Source organism: Punica granatum, chromosome 6 (genome assembly GCF_007655135.1).
Source record: "Punica granatum isolate Tunisia-2019 chromosome 6, ASM765513v2, whole genome shotgun sequence".
NCBI classification, from domain to species: Eukaryota; Viridiplantae; Streptophyta; class Magnoliopsida; order Myrtales; family Lythraceae; genus Punica; species Punica granatum.
The window spans coordinates 26,463,434-26,480,188 of record NC_045132.1 but is presented as its reverse complement, the minus strand read 5'-3'; the positions used below and the strand labels follow the sequence as shown (position 1 = coordinate 26,480,188).

Below are 16,755 nucleotides of genomic sequence, written 5' to 3'. Positions count from 1 at the left end.
TAGTATCGACTTACTTAGTTGTTACATAATGATAATTCAAAAAAATGTCCATATTAATGATCACTGAAAATCAGTCGTTACCTGATACGATCTTTATATTAATGTTATTTAGCGAGGTGATGATATGTTCTCTTTAGCGGTTGATTGCTCATGATCCTCCTCTTCTACATCGTTCTGTTTTCCAATCACTTTTGTTTCGATGAATTTCATTGTGCATTCTCTCTCTCTTTCGTTTAAAGTTGAGTTTTATCCTCATATTCATTGGACTCCCTAACCATTGTCAATCTTATGTACTGTATAACCCGAATTTGATTACGCGATAACATTCCAAACATTATTTGCGAAGTAAAAGAGTAGTTTGCATTCGATTCATACGTTGAATGTATCAACTTGAACAGGATTAGTCCAGTACGATTATCCATACATCGGATGTATGTCATAATTTCCATTGTATGTTCGTTAGACTTCAACTCATCTGTTTCGTATATATTGCATCGCCGGAGAATCAATGCTAAATTTATCTTATTAGGGTGATAAGTAATTTGTAAAAATTTATATTTGATTACCACGAGGCATTAGCTGTGCTATTTGTACTTTACCTCGTTACTCGTATCTATAAAAGAAGCAAAAGATTTGACACTACGTGCCTCGGGAGGTGAGTTAATGAAATAGCAAATTCATTCTAGTCTATTTTAGTAGCCAAAACAATTATAATCTATTTTAATTAAATTAAAATTTAAAACCTTATGATCAACTAAAAAGATTGTGTATTGCAGTTGTGCACCATTTTGCTTAACAATCAAGAGGTAATATGTTTGATATCCAGTGAGATTATTCGTGTTCCTATATTGGCTATTAATATTTATTTTTTATTATACTATGCCCACAATCTGTTTTGTAACAAAAAAAAAATCAACATAGATTTCATGGGTTTTTATAGCATGACATTGAGTTACCGTGGCACATTTGGTACTTTTAGTTCAAGCATTTAGTATTTCAGTTCAAGTGTTTAGTACCTTTAATAATCGTAATTTGTACAAGTGTCTTTTTACTTCTACTTTCAATTTAAGTATTTATTATTACGGTTGAAGTATTTATTATTTTCTATAATCCATCACAAATAACAAAAATACTAAATACTTGAATTGAAATACTAAACATTTAAACAAAAATACTAAGTTCGTCACTATAACTTGTTGTCATGTTAGAGTTTTCCTAGATTTTACAAGTATTATTATCACCCAAAAAAGAGCAAAAAAAGAAAGCCCACTACATTCAGACTCAAAAGCCCGAACAGGACTACTGGGCTTCGCATTGTCGGCCCAGTGAATCAAACATGACGTAAGCTCTATGGATGATAATTTAGTTACACCGGGTGCATGCTCCTTCTAGCTCAAGGTAAAGCAGGAATGCAGTGCATTTGGCTAAGGAGGAGCATGCGCCGAGAGTACTTAATACCGCATAGCTTTCCCCGGGAAACCCCCGCTCAAGTGGCGGGAAGCCACGTGTCAAGCTTACACTGCACTCCTCTTTTTGCCTTCCCTCACCGTCCCCGCCATTTCAAACACTCTTCTTCACTGAATTTCAATTTATCCCTCGCGCCGGCGGCCGTTGAACCCACCGCCTCTGTCCACTGCCGTATCCGGCGGATTCCTCGGCTTGTTCTGCACTCTGCATTCTCTTCTCTTGCAATTGCGGCCTAAGTTAGGGTTCCGTGTCCTGCCCTGTGATCTTTCAGATGGGGAGCAAGGCGACGGAGGAGCAACTGTCCACCGTCCGGTCCGTCGTCGGCATGGATTACACGGACATGGATATAATTAGAGCATTGCACTTGGCGAACAATGACGTGACAGCTGCCGTCAACATTATCTTCGACACCCCAAATTTCAGCTCGAAAGGCGTGCCCCAGATGCCGAGAAACCCTAGGGTGTCCAGTCACAGCTCCCAGGCCGACAACAGACGGGCTTCCTTGAAGCCGGATCCAGTAGATAACGGGGTCGCTCGTGCAACGGATGACTCACGTATGAACTCGGTTGCTGGGGAAAGTGCCGTGGGAGATGGTAGAGAAGGTTCGGGTTCGACGGAGAGTGACTGGTGGTTTGTCGGTGGTGGTGAAGTGGCTGGGCTGTCGACGTGTAAGGGGAGGAGAGTGAAGTCAGGTGATGAAGTGACTTTCACATTTCCATCGAAGAAGAGTTTGAGTTCCCCTTCTCCTGGAAAAATCGTCAAAGGGAGGAGCTTGGCGGCTTGTTCAGAGATTGTGCGGTTTTCCACTAAGGATCATGGAGAGGTATCAATTAGTGATGTTCGTTTGGGACCATATCATTGTAGTTTGTCAGAATTTGTGTCTTTACTATGTTTCGTATCAGTTTTGAAAGATTCAAGGTACAGTTGATTTATTCGAAATCATGTAAACTCATGTCAATCTCAAAGTGGTGCTTTGTCATTATCTGGGTCGTTCCGCACTTGCTATTTGTCATAAAAAAAAGTCTTGTTGAGGATATGCTTAGTATCTCAAATGGTGGTGTTTGTAGATTGGTCGGATACCGAATGAGTGGGCTCGATGTCTCTTGCCGCTGGTGAGGGACAAGAAGGTGAGAATCGAGGGCTTTTGTAAATCAGCTCCTGATACGTTGAGTATTATGGACACCGTTCTTTTATCTCTGAGGTAAACTTTCAAGAGACAACTGCATCTCTTTCTTCACCTACGCATCTCTGGTTCTTTTAAGTAGTATGCAAATTGTTGGCCTTCAATGAAGCTAAAAGTTTTATCTGTGCCAGTGTATACATCAATAGTTCAATGTTCTGTAAGCAACATCACACCTCACTCAAGGCAACGCTCAATTCTGCTGATGAGTCAGTGGTACATCCGCTTCCAAATCTTTTCAGGTTGCTTGGTCTAACCCCCTTCAAAAGGGTAATGCTTTGCTGCCTGATTGAATAAGTCCTGAACAAGGATCTCTTCTTGTGTTGTCATTGCATTTGAAATTAATCTTTAATTTCATGACATCCTTATTTTTGTTTAAATTAGGCAGAGTACACTCCCAGTGATCTGCACACAAGGAAACGACCTTTGGATATGAAGGTATTGGAAGGGCGTAATTTACCCATATTAACACTTACACTCTTATGATATTATGATGTAATACTTTTTTTTTCCCCAGGTCAGTTCTGGTCTCCCAGCTGCATTGTCAGCTGTCAACAAAAATAGTAATCTATCTAGGAATGGAGAAGAAGCTGAAAATGAGGTGGCTCTCTTAGATTCTGATGTCGACAAAATTGTTGGTGTTCAAGAAAACTCTGAGTTGGAGGTAACACTCCTTTTTCAACATACCATGTATCAGTAAGTAGTGGTTATGGTAGTGTCAATTATAGGTGATATAACAGAGGACTTCTCAATTTAGGAGATGGAGCCTCCCTGCACTCTTCAATGTGAACTTCGTCCATACCAAAAGCAGGCCCTCTATTGGATGGTCCATTTGGAGAAGGGACGGTGCATGGTTGAGTCTGCGACAACCCTTCATCCATGCTGGGAAGCTTATCGTCTAGCAGACAAGTGTGTTATATTATTTCAAAACTCTTGGTTTAGTCTACTAATTCTGGGATATGGGCTCACTGGAGGTCTTGATTACAGGAGGAACCTTGTTGTCTATTTGAATGCATTCTCAGGGGATGCTACAACAGAATTTCCAAGCACACTTCAGATGGCTCGAGGAGGGGTATGATTGAGAAAACATGATAAGTAATAAGTAGCTTCCTTGTGAATGTTAGTACTTCAAGGATTAATGCTCTTCTACTTATTGACATGACTTTGCTGTGCAATTGAAGATTCTGGCAGATTCTATGGGACTTGGAAAAACAATTATGACATTATCTCTTCTCCTCGCACATTCTGGAAGAGGAAAATTGCCTCGTAGTCAAAGCACATCTCAGATATCCAATGAATCTGCTGAAGATGCTCTGGAACTGTCCCTACATCAATCCAAGGAGGCGACAAAACTTCTGGGGTTCAACAAGTTGGTGAAGCAGAGGAATGTACTTGCAAGTGGTGGCAGTTTGATTGTATGCCCGATGACACTTCTAGGGCAATGGAAGGTAACTCTGCTTTATCCCATCGAACTTCTTTTTCTTTTTCTTTTTTCTTTATCTAAGGATTTGATTGTAATTGTATTGTGTGTATAAACATCTGTACAAGTTGATGCTTCTGCATTTTTAATGGCTGTTACTATATAACACAATTGGCAGGCTGAAATTGAAAGTCACGCACAACCTGGATCGTTGTCTATATATACACATTACGGACAAAGTCGACCAAAGGATGCAAAGATTCTCTCGCAGAGTGATGTTGTTATTACTACATATGGTATCTTAGCCTCAGAATTTTCTTCAGAGGTATTCTTTTTGTTTAAGTATATAGTTTACTTATTGATATGTCTGCCCAAACAATGCATTTATTTAATCTTACTCTGTATGCAGAATGCTGAGGAAAATGGGGGGCTTTTCTCAGTTAGATGGTTCAGAGTGGTACTTGATGAGGCACATACAATAAAATCCTCAAAAGGTCAAATTTCTTTGGCTGCTGCAGCTCTCGAAGCTGACCGTCGGTGGTGTCTCACCGGCACACCTATCCAGGTTATATTTCGCATATAAATTTTTTTAATAGCATATTTCATATAGAAGTTGCGGATAAACTATTTTAGTTCATACACACAATTTCCAAGTTATCTCCTCAAGTTTTCATTGCAATCTGAGTTTTCTTTCCTCCTTCTGAAGTCAAGTTTTACAGCCAGATGTAGTCAAAGCAACTAAATGGTTTCATCTGAGCTTGTGATTCTAGTTAAATTACGAAGTGGTTTTGGTCCATCGGCTTTTGCATGGGTTGATATCTAGTTTTCAGAATATTTTGTTTTTTTTTAAAGAATTGATCATAATTTAACTGCTCGAGGTGGTTAAGAATGTTTTGTTTTTTGTTGGTTAAATCAGGATCCTCTCCTCTTTATATAATTGGAAAGAATAGACTGAGAAAATTTACCTACAGCTTTCGGCTCTTGTTCAAATTGATGCAATACATGCTTTGCTTTGTAAGAGTCATTCGTAGGAAAAGTTCTCTGTTTTCTTATATGCAACTCGATTTGTCTCGTCACAGAACAGCCTCGAGGACATTTACAGTCTTCTCCGGTTTCTACGAGTGGAACCTTGGGGAAACTGGGCATGGTAAGTTTAGTTTCTTTTTCTCGCTTCTCCCATTAGGGATTACTGAAGCATGATTTATGTGGTATGTCTTTACACACACATATATATGCCCTCCTATTTATGCAGTGCCTTCATTCTTGAATCTAGGTGGAATAAACTAATTCAAAAACCTTTTGAGGAGGGCGATGAAAGAGGGTTGAAGTTGGTGCAGTCTATCTTAAAACCGATTATGTTAAGGAGAACAAAGTTTACCACTGACCAAGAAGGGAGGTAGGTCAAATAATTCAAGATAACAGTTTTCTGGTCTCTGTTTTTCTTGCAATATGCCGTCTTACATTTGCGTCTCTGCAGGCCCATTCTGGTTCTTCCTCCTGCTGATATTCAAGTGATTTACTGCGATCTAACAGAAGCAGAGAGAGACTTCTATGAAGCACTTTTCAAAAAATCCAAGGTCTAGATTGACACACGCAGCTTAGTTGCTAGGAACATTCATTTACTGTGACTGCCTTCCTCATATCATGCTTATGGAAAATTCTTCAGGTCAAGTTTGATAAATTCGTTGAGCAAGGGAGGGTTCTTCACAATTATGCTTCCATATTAGAGTTACTTTTGCGCCTTCGCCAGTGCTGTGATCATCCATTTCTTGTCATGAGGTGTGAATTCCATATCTGCTGCATTTTTGTTTCCTGACTAACTTTTACTTGTTGACTACATCAATGATCTTTTCCTGCCTTTTTTTTTTTTTGCTATGGCAATGAAGGGAGAGCACTTAAAATACTGATACAATATTCTCCTCTCCATGAGCATAACCTTCTCAATTTTCTTCTCATACTTATGATAGTCTTCTTATTCATGATTTTAAATTTGCTTTCCCTACAATCTAATCGCTGAAGTTTCATGTTCAGATGGTTTATCATCCTTTCGAATGATAATATTTTTGAAACACCGTGTTGTGCAATTTCACTTCTGATGGAATTTCGTTTTATCAGTCGAGGGGACACACAAGAGTTTGCTGACTTGAACAAGCTGGCAAAACGCTTTCTGAAAGGCAGTGCGGATGTACTGGATAAGGAAGGCAAAGTAGTTTCAAGGGCTTACATTCAAGAGGTTTTGGAAGAGCTGCGCAAAGGGGAACAGGGAGAGTGTCCAATATGTCTCGAAGCATTCGAAGACGCAGTATTGACCCCTTGTGCTCATCGCTTATGCCGAGAGTGTCTCTTGGCAAGTTGGCGAAATTCGAATTCTGGGTTATGCCCTGTTTGCAGGTGTATCTGCTCGTCAATTTAGAAGTTCAGATTATCCTTATTATGTTTTTCTGATTATTATTTGATTGTGTTATGGGATAGGGAAACTGAAACTAACAGATCTACATGTCATCTTTACAGGAAAATTATTAGCAGACAAGATTTGATTACTGCCCCCACTGAAAGTCGTTTCCAGATCGATATCGAGAAAAACTGGGTTGAATCATCCAAAGTAGCTGTTCTCTTGCATGAACTTGATAATCTTCGGTCATTGGGTTCAAAGAGCATCGTCTTCAGCCAGTGGACTGCTTTTCTGGACCTTTTGCAAATTCCACTTTCTCGGTAGGATTGGTGGTTGCAATTCAGCATCTTAATGCATGCCTTATTGCATAATCTTCCTCAAATCTTGATATATTTGCCTCGCCTCCTGCTGAGTGCGAATGAATTATTATGCCCAGGTTTATGACAGTGTTATAGAATATTGCGAGCCATCTGTTATATGTAGCTTAGACTCATTCATCCCTCTATTTGAAATACTCCCGGGAACTTGATATCTCTGGGGGAAGTTAATCTATTTTCATTGTTTCATTCAGAAATAAGATCCCGTTTCTTCGTTTGGACGGATCTCTCAACCAGCAACAACGTGAAAATTTGATAAGACAGTTCTCAGAAGACAGTGATATTCCGGTTAGTACATGCATCTTTTCACTTCTCAACATCTAGTTGGGTAACATAAATAGAGGACATGACTTAATCAAATGAGTTGGGTCTGAATTCAGGTGTTATTGATGTCACTGAAGGCTGGTGGGGTTGGTATAAATCTGACAGCAGCTTCTAATGCTTTTGTCATGGTAAAGCTGAGATTTCCCAAGCTAGACTTCCTCTGTTCTACTAATTGTTCATTGAGAAAAAACCGTTAGCTCTGTGTAAACAGCAAATGATCGCTAGTGTACTGTAGGATCCATGGTGGAACCCAGCAGTAGAGGAGCAAGCTGTCATGCGGATTCATCGCATAGGGCAAACCAAGAGAGTGATGATCAAACGGTTCATTGTGAAGGTTCCTCCGTTTTGTCTCTTGTACTTGAGACCTGCTTGCTTTTATAGCTTTCATTTCTTCTACCTTCCTAGTAAGTTTAAAGTAGAAGTCACCTGCAGTCCCATGTCACTGATAACCATAGGTTCCACAAAGTGAATGCCCATAGTCGATTCAGTCGCAGATAATTGTCTTTCTAGGAGTAATTTTTATTATCTCTCTGTTCTGACTTTGTTTCCTGGAATATCTAATATACATGAGCAGGGAACAGTGGAGGAGAGGATGGAGGCGCTGCAAGCTCGGAAGCAGAGGCTGATATCTGGTGCCTTGACAGATCAAGAAGTCAGGAGCGCCCGTATCGAGGAGCTTAAGATGCTCTTCACATAGGAGAGGGACCTTGAGGAGAAGAGAGATCCTTTTAGGTTCATTAAGAGCAAAGGTTGCTCAAAACTCAGTAGCATTCTACAGCTCATTCTAACAGTCCAAGGAACAGTCCGATGAAGTTGGTTCTTTCAAGTTGACAGACCCAAACAAGTCCAATATCGAAGTCGCTCATCTTTGCAGTTCAATGCGCAATTGAAGCTGATATTTTGGTGGAGACCTTTGTACAGAAGCATTGAAGGTGTCCTCCTCGTCCTTTAAGCTGCAATGATGGTGGAAAACCAGTTTCTGATACAATGAGAAGGGGAAATGGTGTTAATTTATATCAGCTTGTTGGGGTCTTAATTTGATGTGTCGTTGGGAATTGCAACTACCTTCTGTAGGAGATATAATGGTTCGATTCCTCGGGTCAAAATTATATTTAGATGAGATCTTGATGCTCTATAATTTTTTTTTTTTTGGGCGTCCGGAACAAGCTTTCCGCAATACAGTGATGATTCATACCGGAGGCTTTGTGAGTAATTTTTAGCTTTGGAAAACTCAGTTTGTTTTAGAACCAGAAGTACAATTGTTTGGATGGACATCATTGAGGTGCAGAGTTGCTTTATCCTCCGAGCAGAGCACATTTACTATTGTTTTGCCCGATTCATGTCCCTTGCTAATCAATTCATCGGGATTAAAAATCAATCATCATCTACTAATATGCCGCAACGCGGAACAATGTCTCAGCATCCTGTTGACACGATGTATCTAAGATCAGAAATTCATGAATTGATTCCAAGGAAACCGAATATTTCTTAGCTGGGGCTTGGAAATGTTCCAAGTCTGAAACATTCACACCTCCAAAGACGGCAATCACCACTGAGGAACTGCTCCTTTGGGTCCAGCAGACATGACTGGCTTGCCATTACCCGAAGCACGACATGGGACGATCTTAAATACGGGCGCACATGGATATCGGGGTAAGCCTGAAATTGGTCAGAATAGGGTAGGCTTCGGTTAACAATTTAAAGAACTGATAAAAACGAGTTCTGATCCTACTGTATAGGGTGCAATTGGTACTAGAATCTGTTTATATATATATATTTATGTTATTGTATTTTTGTATCTGACAAATATAATAAAGTTAATTAGAATTAATTAGAAAAACAGGGAACCCTCTTCCCTTCCTCTTTCCCCTCCTCCACCAGACTAGGCCATCGTCGCCCTTTGGTCTACGACCATTGCCTCCGCTGCTCAACTCCATTGTAGCCTTCTTCTCCATCGTTGCGCTGCGCCATCGATCTTGGCCAGCTGCTCTGCTCCAGCTGCGACCTGCTACTTGTGCTCCAGCTGTGATATTATCCCTAAATTTTTTCTGATAATTAAAAAGAAAACATTTTTGGTCAAAACAAAAAACCTCAGCAAAGCCTAAACGGGGAAGGGACGGTCCCTCTCACCCCTCCGTTCTCCTCCTTACAGCTTTCGTCGGTTCTCTATGGCGGCGGAGAAGGAAGAAACCTCGGCCGCTGCACGGCGGCGACTTACATGCTCCGCCTGCTTCGACGCCCTCTGGTTCTGCTACTGTACGCCCCTTTCCTTTCCTCTGCCTCTCCCATTTGGAACCCCTTGAGCTGAAACACTCTTCACAGATCACTCATATCAAAGATCTCTCTCGTTAAAGCTCAATGTTGTTCTACCTGATAATTCGTTTGTTGTGGTTTGTGTTCCGGCAGCTCCAGTGCATCAGATGCAGATGTATTACAGGTTCGGGGAGCTTGATAATTGCAAAGCTAAATGGAGTGCTCTCATCGACTGTTTGTCTCTTAAGACCAAACGTGCTTCTGAAGTCCAGGTCCGTTCTGTTGAATTGCATTCAATTTCTCATTTTACTCGATGAGAAATTCAATCCGTTCTTGGGTAGAAAGCATTATTTAATGTATTATCGCCTCGACTATGGCAGAATTTTGCTAGTTTTGATAGTCGTTTGTGCTTGTTAATGCAAATCTTTGATACATTACATCTTATCGATCTTTTCCTCTCCATTTTGTTTCATTTATTAGTCGATTGGGAGCATAGCTGATCAAAGTTACAGTTTTTAAAGTTCGATGTGTACAGTTGTGGGCTGGTGGAATGGCCATTGAACGTGAGTGAATGAGAGTAGCTAATTAGATGTGATGGTCTGTCTGTCTGTCTGTCTGTCTGTCTGTCTGTCTGCCTGGTTCATCTAAATTGTCCCATGTATCACGGGTCGGTTTATTCAATTGTAGCGACATAAGACAGGAATAATATATAGATTCGGGTCAATCGAGTCAAGAAGCTAGTCCCTATCATGCCATGGATGTATATACGATAGGTCTCCTAAGCAGACTGGAGCTAAAACGGTGATCTTGTTCGAGGAAGAATTCTTAAAGTTTAGTCGGTTCAGTATGCTTGCTATATTATGACTCTGAATTATCTCTGTACGAGTACCACTAATGTAGGTATCGAGTTATTCTGAACTATCTGGTTGCGGTTTAGTTTCTGTCTAGCTGGAGTTTGTGGCCAGTATTCGTTTTCATGGATGGAGTCCATCACTGCAATGCAGGTCATGAAAAAACAAATTTCTTGCAGGAGATTCTCGAGAAGCGCGAGACACAAAAGCCTCATATATGGAAGTTCCGAACTCCGGAGGAATCTAAGGCTCATTGGGAAGAGTTGTTTGGTCATTTGGATGGAAGGGAATGACAGAGGTACTGCTGATGCTGCTGCTGCCGCCTAGAGCTCCCAGTCTCGCCGACTTCTCGATGGTACTATTGCAAGAACATCTAAATGAGAAAACAGAAGGTCAGCTTTCAGATTTGATCGATTAATGGACTGATAATAAAAAAGTAGCTGCTCGAGGTTGCATCGCTTCTCGTACAGTTTCTTCCATTATTTGCAAGAAAGTACTGGAGTAACTTTCCCAGTAACATCGGATTACACTCTAGGGAAGATTCTTTTCATTTCCTCTTTGCTTCTCAAGATTTAAATATCAGATTAGTCTCATCATTTCACATTTCAATCTTTACGTTGATTTCTCAAGCTTACAGTAACATTGCTGAGGATGTTAGCTGCTAAGACAGAGGCAAGATCGAGATATGCATTACAGATTATTGGGACTTCATGTATTGAGTTTATGTGTAACCTGCTGATGAAGATGTTCTCTTCAAAGCGGCCGAAGGGCATTGCTCAAATCCTTGTCACTTATTTTTGGTGGATCGGAATTCTATTACTTTACCGGCTACTATGGTGCACCTGTGGGTCAGATGAGCCTTCAAAGGTCAAATGGTGTCATGGATCAAGTGAGATTTACTCCCAGGCGATAGGCTAAGGGCATGTTTGGTGGGGCGGCATCCGGATTCGAATCTGACACAATTCTGCCAGAATAAGAGAGCCCGCGTTTGGTTTCCAATTTGGGTCAAAATTCGAAATCCGATTCTGGCCAATTCTGTACGGACGCGGATTTGGAATTCCCCCCAATTCTGACCCACCAAGAATAGGTCCAAAATTCGAAACTCCCAATTTGCCGTTCACTGTTGATCAAATTTACGATATCTAGGTCTCCGAAACCCACTGCCACCGTTTGCCGCGCCGTCAATCCTCTGCCTCTACCTTTGACACTTGACAGACCTCTCCTGGCCGATCTCGGCACGATGAGGCCTCTGGGCTCGTCGTGGCTATATCTCATCGGCATGGGTGAGATTCGACCGGTAGGAGATCTGTCAAAACCTTAACCTGACGAGCATCAACAGGAGGGGCTTGTCGAGGGCCCCTCAGGCTCGCCCTGAGCTCACGAGCATAGGGTGACCATGAAGTGAGGTTGTCGACCCCGCGACGAGGCCCGTCGACAGTGAGCACGTTTCTCTCTCTACGACCATGTTTCTCTCTCTACAAGATCATGGTTCTGGAGTCTCAGCTCGCCCCAACCAAGGCCTTGTGACCCTAGGCTAACCACAGGAATAAACCGCGAACCCATATATGGGGGGTCACGAGCCCTCGTGGCTCTAGAGCGATAGGATCATCGTGGCTTAGTTATCTACTATTGTACTGTTCATCTTCTTCTCGTAGATCCATATTTTATTTTATTTTTACATTACTTTAATTTTTAGAAAGTATGGTATATATATTGTATTTTTCGTGTATTCCGATCAACCAAATATAAAATTTCAATTTTTCAGTTTTGTTATTCCCCAATCAAATAATTTTTTTTTTTCAGAATTTAGATTCTATTCCCCCCAAGTTCCATTTTCTGTCAATCCTCCCCCTCAATTTCATTACAACGAATCAAACGTCACGTGAGGGCTAATCCTCATGGATGGTCAAATATTTGTTACTTTATACTAAGGCTTGCGAGGCCCAATTCGGGCCTATTTGTAGAAAAACCTTTCTTATTCATTTGGGCTTCAAGGGAATGGGCTACGATCAGATATTTTAGCCCAATTCAGGCCCATTATTAGAAGAATCTTTCCTTGGGGTCAAGATTATTTGAGCCCATCAACCATCTCCATACATACACCAAATAAATAAGCATGAAAATTGAGAAAGGTTAAACTTACTATGAGTGAGAAGCTCTAGATTTGATCCCATAATTAAATCAATGAAATCATACCAACATGCGTTGATTTAAATGGTTCGACACTTATTCCGCTTAAATAAAATCTCGGATTCGAATCCTTGTGAATGCAGAAAATTCATGTTGTGAGAGTTTTACATCTTAGTGGGCCGACTTGACTCAACTAGATTAGCCATAGCCCAATTAGACTTTCGGATACCAGGGTTCACATCGAAAAAATATCAATAAAATCATGAGAAAATAAATTTACGAAATTGAGTGTAAAATATATTGAATTTACAATTAACCGGTCATATTATACTTTGCCATCACATTATTTTGTGTATCTATTGAATTAATATTATCTACATATCAGATTTTTAGGGGAAATATTAACCATCGGTTCAATATCAGCTAGAAAATTCGAGGAAGTAACTAATTGTGATACAGTGAATTCCGAGCGTGTCAGATTTTATTTAATATAAATAGATTCAAATCAAAAATAAGATTTTTGAGAATAAGCACTAATTGAGAATTAACCATCTTCCAGTTTTCAGTTATTGCTTTTGGTAATAAAAATCTTCTCATATTGAACAAAATTATCTCATAATGGTAGCAACAGGCAAATAATCCACAGGATTTCCAAAAAAATACAGGTAATATCCTCCAAATCTTCACAGAAACAGAAACCCAAAAGAAACGAAATGGCAGATTTTTACTCCATAATATTTACTTATCATTGAATTTAAAATATTAAGTGTAAACAATGAATTTAAATGATAAGAGAAAATTAATAAATATTTCACAAAGGCTAATTAATAATTTGGCAAGAGCAGAAATGTGAAATATACACTCTGTGATGTGTGTGCATATATGTATATATAAAAAATATAATATTAAAATGAATATAGCTGGCAAGAAAAAAATAGAGAAATAAATTAAATACTTCAATGAAGGGTAATTTGGTAAGGAAAAAGTTGAATAATATATTCTGTAGAATCTATATATATATATATATTATAAAAGCTCCATTTTAACCAAATTTTAATTTATAAGAAAATCTCCATTGCTGTAAATCAAAGGAAGGTGGTGAGTTTCTCTTCTGGCGCCCTTCCCACATAATATATATCATGATGTATACATTCTTATGATATTTATATATAAATGTACATATGACTGTTGGTCCGAAGCCCTTCAAAATCCCTTATTCTTCTTGTTCTTTTTCTTCGTGATCATCCTCCTTCTCGGCTTCTCAAAACAGATGGATCGTTCTGATTTATGTTATGGTGTATTGCCTTTCTCTGTCATTGATGTGTTGTTTTTATTTTTATTTTTGGCTGAGCAAGGGTAGTTTCCCTTCATGGAGGCCAATCATGGCACAGCGATGCCAGTCATCCCGGTGGTGGAGTCCGCAGTGTTGGTGGACACAGCTCGCAATAAGCAGCTTGTCATGGCGGAGCACGGAAACGGGATGCCTAAGGCCCGTGTTGTTGGTGGAGAATTTGGAGAGGTCAGCAGTGGGACGACCATGGATGCTACTGGTGGTGCTGCGGGTGCATCCACCTCGGCGGTGAAGAGGAGGAGAGGAAGGCCGAGGAAGACCGATGTCGTGGTTGGAACGAGGCCAGCGCCAATCTCTGTCACGCCCGTTTCTCAGCTGCCGAAACGCGGCAGAGGGAGGCCGAAAGGGTCTGGCAAACGGCAGATTTTGCCTTACACCGGTGAGTTACTTCCCCACCTTTTTATTTGTTTGAATGAATTGATAAGATATGAATGCATCTCTGTTTCTGCATGAAGCAGTAACGTCCGCTTTTGCATTAATAGTTCTTTTTTTTTCTTTTTCTTTTTTGGTACTCTGCAGAATATTAAAATTTAAAGCTCGAATGATTTATTTTGTGATAAGAAAAAATATGAGCTTGATCGATTTATGAGTAAACATATTAATGTGCCATCCCGTGGATTTGAATTAGAACATATATGATTTTTCAAACTCATGTATATATATTTTTTTGTTTCGATGAGTTTGTAATGAATGGTAGACAGCTAGGTTCTAATTCATTATGTGGTTTCATTAATGCGGGTATCGTCAATGTTGTGCTGTGCTTTAAAAGAGAGATATTTTTCGATTTATGTTTGCTGGAGAAACCGTATGAGATCGATTCCATTTCTGAGAGATGATATCGAAAATGTTCAAATATTAGGATTTCACAATTTGATGACCTGAAAAAAAACATTAGGAGCATAAGATTCAAGCTGTGGTCGCTAATACTTCTGTTCAAAATCGAGAAACTCCTAACTTCTGGCTAGTTTTCTGAGATTGAGAGATCGAACTGTTTGTAAAGCGGTTCTGCAGCTCTGTGACCTCACTCATAATGCTTCTTGTATTATAATCTTGCAATGTGGAATCCCTGGATCATGCACATTATAATATTGCTCGATTTCCTGATCAAATACTCGCCATGATTCTATTATTATGACTACTTGTTTTGAAGGTGGCACTCCGATGGAGACGGTTGGAGAGAACTTCAACATTCAGATCGTAACGGTACACATCGGGGAGGTATGATGCGAAATTCGAGGACTATACTAGACCCTTTTTTTCTATTGCAAGTGCCAATAATTACTGTTAACAGAAACTGAAAGTGATTGATTCTTCCTCCACTATTCGATATCTCAGGACATCGTTAACAAGGTATACTCGTTCCATCAAACAAGTGAATCAGTTTGTGTGGTGTCTGCAACTGGTGCAGTCTCTAGTGCAGTTATACGCCAACCCGGTTCTTCCGGTGGTACTTTGAGATTTGAGGTACGGGAGTCGTAACAATATTAGGAATTGCGTACTTGCATGTTTTATGTTCTCGTGCATTTTCTTGAGATCTTCGCCTGTCTTCCCGTGACATTTCAAAGGGCCCTCTAGATTACTGATTCATTTCCGCTGAAAGCACTGATTACATATTTATATATGTCCATCGGTCTTTGCAAGCAAGATTAGCACGAGAATCACGTAGTCGTATATTTCCCCAAACGTGCAGGGCATCTTCGAGATATTGTCTCTTAAAGGACTGCTGTCATTTGGAGGGGCGGTCGCTGGTGCAGGTCGACGGCCGAACATTTTCAGCATTGTCCTGGCAAAACCCGATGGGCGGGTCTTTGGGGGTGGTGTTGCTGGGGCGCTAATTGCTGCCGGCCCAGTTCAGGTAAGTTCTACTTTTTCTCTGCTGTATTATCCATCATATCAATTTCTCCAACTCTCTGCTTTGATGCTCATTAGTAAAGGAGAGGGAATGGTTCCTCTTGATGCTAAACAACTTGCCGGCTCCCCCTTAATGTAGTTCAATGCCACCAATGTAACCTTGATTGCTCGGTTTCTACCCTTTGCCAGCTTGTGGTCGGAACCTTCACGGAAACCGTCACGAAAGAGAGCAAATTGGGGCGACCTCGCAAATCTCCAACACCAGCCCCTAGCATTGCTGCATATCCCAACCAGGCTCTGATGAACTCTGGCAGTAATTTTGATGGAACAGTAATACTCGGTGATGGGTGCTATGGGATACCACCATCTGCAGGATTGGACGCGATCCTCGATGTGGCGGAAGACCTCTCTCCCAGTAACATTTGATAACAGACCCGGCTTCTCATAGGCATTTTAAATCGCATCTTTAGCTTGAGAATCCCGGCGTAATGTTATGGTTTCCATGCACACATTCTATGTTTCGCTTTCTAGAGAGCAGCTTTTTCCGCTTGGTATTTCAATTACAGGAACAAAGCAAAAAGCTTTTGTAAACATTCATTCAATGGTCGTCTTTGTAATCTAAACGCGCTTCCATGTATCAAACTGGTCCTGCAGTTTATTAAATTCTCATGTTTCGATTTATATGGCCTGACCCCCACACTGTGTAATGTAGGTTTCTGTTATCAATGTTTTTATGATTGGTTCTGTTATGTCATCTGTTTACATGTATGTTCCTCACATTGATATGGCAATAAAGAATAAAATCACGTCTTTATAAGTGGGCATAATTAAAATGTCGCTGCTGAAATTTTAGACTAATCATCCCCTCATCTGTTGCAATCTCATCGGATTTTAAGATACATCATACTGCAAGAAATGGTATCGCTTTCATCGGTCAAAGTTTTCAAAGATTTTTGCGCACTTCACTTATTTTTTATTTCCTGATATTGATGGCACGATTCCTAAATTAAATGGCATATCGTTTGAGTCAATTTACATCTTTTTCTTTTATAATCTCTATCCTTGTATATATTAATTAATCTTCGTGATGAAAAAGAAAGCCTCTTTATGTTTTTTTTTTCCCCTTCATCCAAAAGAAAGGAAAAAAAAACTGTCGGTC

The 16,755-nt window shown here is 40.2% G+C and overlaps 3 protein-coding genes across 8 annotated transcripts; all 3 read left to right on the top strand.

The window, feature by feature from the left end:
- Positions 1–1,552: 1,552 nt before the first annotated feature.
- LOC116210918 (DNA repair protein RAD5A) lies at positions 1,553–8,474 on the top strand. Of its 5 annotated transcripts, none has more exons than XM_031545067.1 (20): positions 1,553–2,290; positions 2,535–2,668; positions 2,782–2,863; positions 3,032–3,085; positions 3,165–3,311; positions 3,405–3,556; positions 3,635–3,719; positions 3,829–4,095; positions 4,246–4,392; positions 4,477–4,632; positions 5,147–5,214; positions 5,341–5,463; positions 5,545–5,644; positions 5,734–5,846; positions 6,183–6,458; positions 6,579–6,779; positions 7,031–7,124; positions 7,217–7,288; positions 7,386–7,514; positions 7,735–8,474. In XM_031545067.1, the coding sequence occupies exons 1-20, from the start codon at positions 1,739–1,741 to the stop codon at positions 7,855–7,857; spliced, it is 3,075 nt and encodes a 1,024-aa protein (XP_031400927.1). In that variant the 5' UTR covers positions 1,553–1,738; the 3' UTR covers positions 7,858–8,474. The 5 variants fall into 5 exon arrangements, with proteins under 5 accessions (XP_031400927.1, XP_031400924.1, XP_031400928.1 ...); XM_031545064.1 differs by having other exon boundaries at positions 2,782–2,917; XM_031545068.1 differs by having other exon boundaries at positions 1,554–2,290; positions 2,782–2,917; positions 7,396–7,514.
- Positions 8,475–8,989: 515 nt separating this feature from the next.
- LOC116210919 (uncharacterized protein C227.17c) lies at positions 8,990–11,095 on the top strand. 2 transcript variants are annotated; one of them, XM_031545069.1, is made up of 3 exons: positions 8,990–9,416; positions 9,567–9,685; positions 10,418–11,095. In XM_031545069.1, exons 1-3 carry the CDS (start codon positions 9,329–9,331, stop codon positions 10,589–10,591), a joined length of 381 nt encoding a protein of 126 aa, XP_031400929.1. In that variant the 5' UTR covers positions 8,990–9,328; the 3' UTR covers positions 10,592–11,095. The 2 variants fall into 2 exon arrangements, with proteins under 2 accessions (XP_031400929.1, XP_031400930.1); XM_031545070.1 differs by having other exon boundaries at positions 8,992–9,416; positions 10,444–11,095.
- A 2,482-nt stretch (positions 11,096–13,577) lies between these two features.
- Positions 13,578–16,304, top strand: LOC116211683 (AT-hook motif nuclear-localized protein 1-like). Its single transcript, XM_031546161.1, has 5 exons — positions 13,578–14,124; positions 14,896–14,963; positions 15,081–15,209; positions 15,436–15,600; positions 15,786–16,304. Exons 1-5 carry the CDS (start codon positions 13,764–13,766, stop codon positions 16,020–16,022), a joined length of 960 nt encoding a protein of 319 aa, XP_031402021.1. The 5' UTR covers positions 13,578–13,763; the 3' UTR covers positions 16,023–16,304.
- Positions 16,305–16,755: the final 451 nt, after the last annotated feature.